Here is a 2149-nt window from a genome sequence, read left to right on the forward strand (position 1 = left end):
TCAGGCTTCTCTTGGGACTCTGGTTGTTCAAGACACAGGTCTTCCCTGCCAGCTATTCTCTATCCATATATGCCACAGTGCACTGGTCACCTTGCCAGTGCCCTGGACAATCAGTGTGGACAATCTGAGCTCTCATGCCCTGACTCCTTGCCAATCCAAGGAAGTGCAGGCTAACCAGGCTGTTGTTCTCTCTTTGTGCAGTCGTCTTTTCTCTGGTATGGCTGATGCGAAGTATCCAGACACGATTGCCTTGACTTTTGACCCCACCAACCAGTGGCTTTCCTGCGTATACAATGACCACAGCCTGTATGTGTGGGATGTCAAAGACCCGAAGAAAGTGGGCAAGGTGTACTCTGCTTTGTACCACTCTTCCTGCGTGTGGAACATTGAGGTATGTTGTCTGCACACACAAGTGTTGGATTCCAGTTGCAGCTGAGGAAGTCATCTGCAGAGCTGCTGAATTTGTATGCAGACACTTACTGCAGAGAGAAAGAATTGGCTCAGATTTCCTTCTGTGGTTAGTGTGGTTGCTACGGGGCTTGAGGTGGAGCTGGGTCAGTTCTTTGGCTGCACTGCAATGTCTGACCAAATGTGTTAGATGCAGTGTGTTACTGGGGAAAAAAAAAAGTCTTACCATTGAAAAGCAAGAGGTGGGAGAAGGAACAGAACTGCACGAAGGTGAATGCAGGGGCTCCTTTCAGAAAACACACTGGAGTTTACTGCTGACCTCAAAAGAAATTATTCAAGGTCTGTGGTGAGCAAGTGCTCCAAAGTCAAAAGAGGGAATCAAGTGGTAAGATCTCAACTCTGATCCTTCTTCAGTTTACCAGGACATCCATGATTAGCCTCTCAAGTGGCTATTGTCTTCCAGTCTGTCTGGTTGGCTTTCTCTTAGAGGGAAGGAAAGGAGGTACAGGAAACAACGTAATTGTTAATATGCTGAAATATGTCCACTGATGGTCAGGAAAGGGGGAAGTGGAAAGAAAATGGGAAGAGGTTGAGGACTCTCCTTGTTATTATTTACTAATTGCATCTCACCCTTTCCTTCTGGATTATGAATGGGCAGTAGTAGTTGAAAGTTGCAAACAACAGTGCAAGGCTGTTGCTGCATGGTTGTTGTTGCATGGTCTTTGAGGTATTCTCTCAGCTATTGGAAACAAAGAATGCTGGCTTGTTGCATGTCTCTTAAGGAGATGTTCTACATTCAGGGAAGCTCAGTGAGCACTTGTTTGAAATTAATATGAAGCTCTGGTCTGCAAGCAGGTTTTCATTAGAAGTGGCTGGCTCTCACCTTTACAAAAGAGAGGACAGCACTTTGATTTCATTTTGTTTTGAAACTTGCTACTGGTGTCTAGCAGGCAATCTCATTCAGGGGTTGATTTTACCTGCCCGTAGATGTATCCGGAGGTGAAGGACAACAATCAGTCTTGCCTCCCCCCTGGTTCCTTCATCACCTGCTCCTCTGACAACACCATTCGTCTGTGGAACACTGAGAGCTCCAACATTCATGGCACAGCCCTGCACCGCAACATCCTCAGCAATGTAAGATCCTAGGTTTTGATCATCTTGCCCTTGGGGTTGCTCTTCCTCACTCAGAGGTATTCCCAAGTTAAGGCCCAAACTTCTTTGGATCTCTAAGTCAGCACAAAGTTCTCTGTAAACAGAGCACAAGTCTGGTAAAATGTGTGAACCTCAAGAAACATGAAGGGGCAGTAGGAAGTATCAGCTGGAAAGATGGTTTGTCTGAAATGGTCCAGGGGATTATCGCTTTTTCCATAAACCACCTGAGGATTCACTTAGCTTAGTCTGTTCCAAAATGGCTTATCCCATGTGCTGCAGGAGAGTTGATTCTCTTTTTTTCTCCATCTCTGTAGCATGTAACCACTTTAAGATTTGTTTGGAAAAGGTGTATTAAATAAGGTGGAGATTTGGGAGAATTGAATGAGAAGCAGTTTACAGTCACTTCATCTATATAAGAGGGAGGATACTCATACAGAACAGTGATTAGTTATGGACATTTGCTTCCATTCTCACTTGTGCTGGAAGATCTGTGAGCACAGCTCATGGTGGAAAAACTACTCCTTTTTCTGTCAGCTCTCAAAAGGCATAATTTGACTTGGATGATCCCTAGAAGTCTTTTGGATTCCTG

The 2149-nt window shown here is 44.9% G+C and overlaps 1 protein-coding gene across 1 annotated transcript in view; it reads left to right on the forward strand.

The window, feature by feature from the left end:
• Nucleotides 1–201: 201 nt before the first annotated feature.
• Nucleotides 202–2149, forward strand: part of MAPKBP1 (mitogen-activated protein kinase binding protein 1) — a gene marked incomplete at its 5' end in the record, with an annotated part of 33111 nt that continues 31163 nt past the window's right edge. The window contains 2 exons of the mRNA XM_010021286.1: nucleotides 202–391; nucleotides 1396–1542. Coding sequence (XP_010019588.1) covers nucleotides 202–391; nucleotides 1396–1542 — 337 coding nt within the window. The remainder of the gene's footprint in view (nucleotides 392–1395; nucleotides 1543–2149) is intronic.

This window comes from Nestor notabilis, unplaced genomic scaffold (assembly GCF_000696875.1).
Source record: "Nestor notabilis isolate BGI_N333 unplaced genomic scaffold, ASM69687v1 scaffold5879, whole genome shotgun sequence".
NCBI lineage: Eukaryota > Metazoa > Chordata > Aves > Psittaciformes > Psittacidae > Nestor > Nestor notabilis.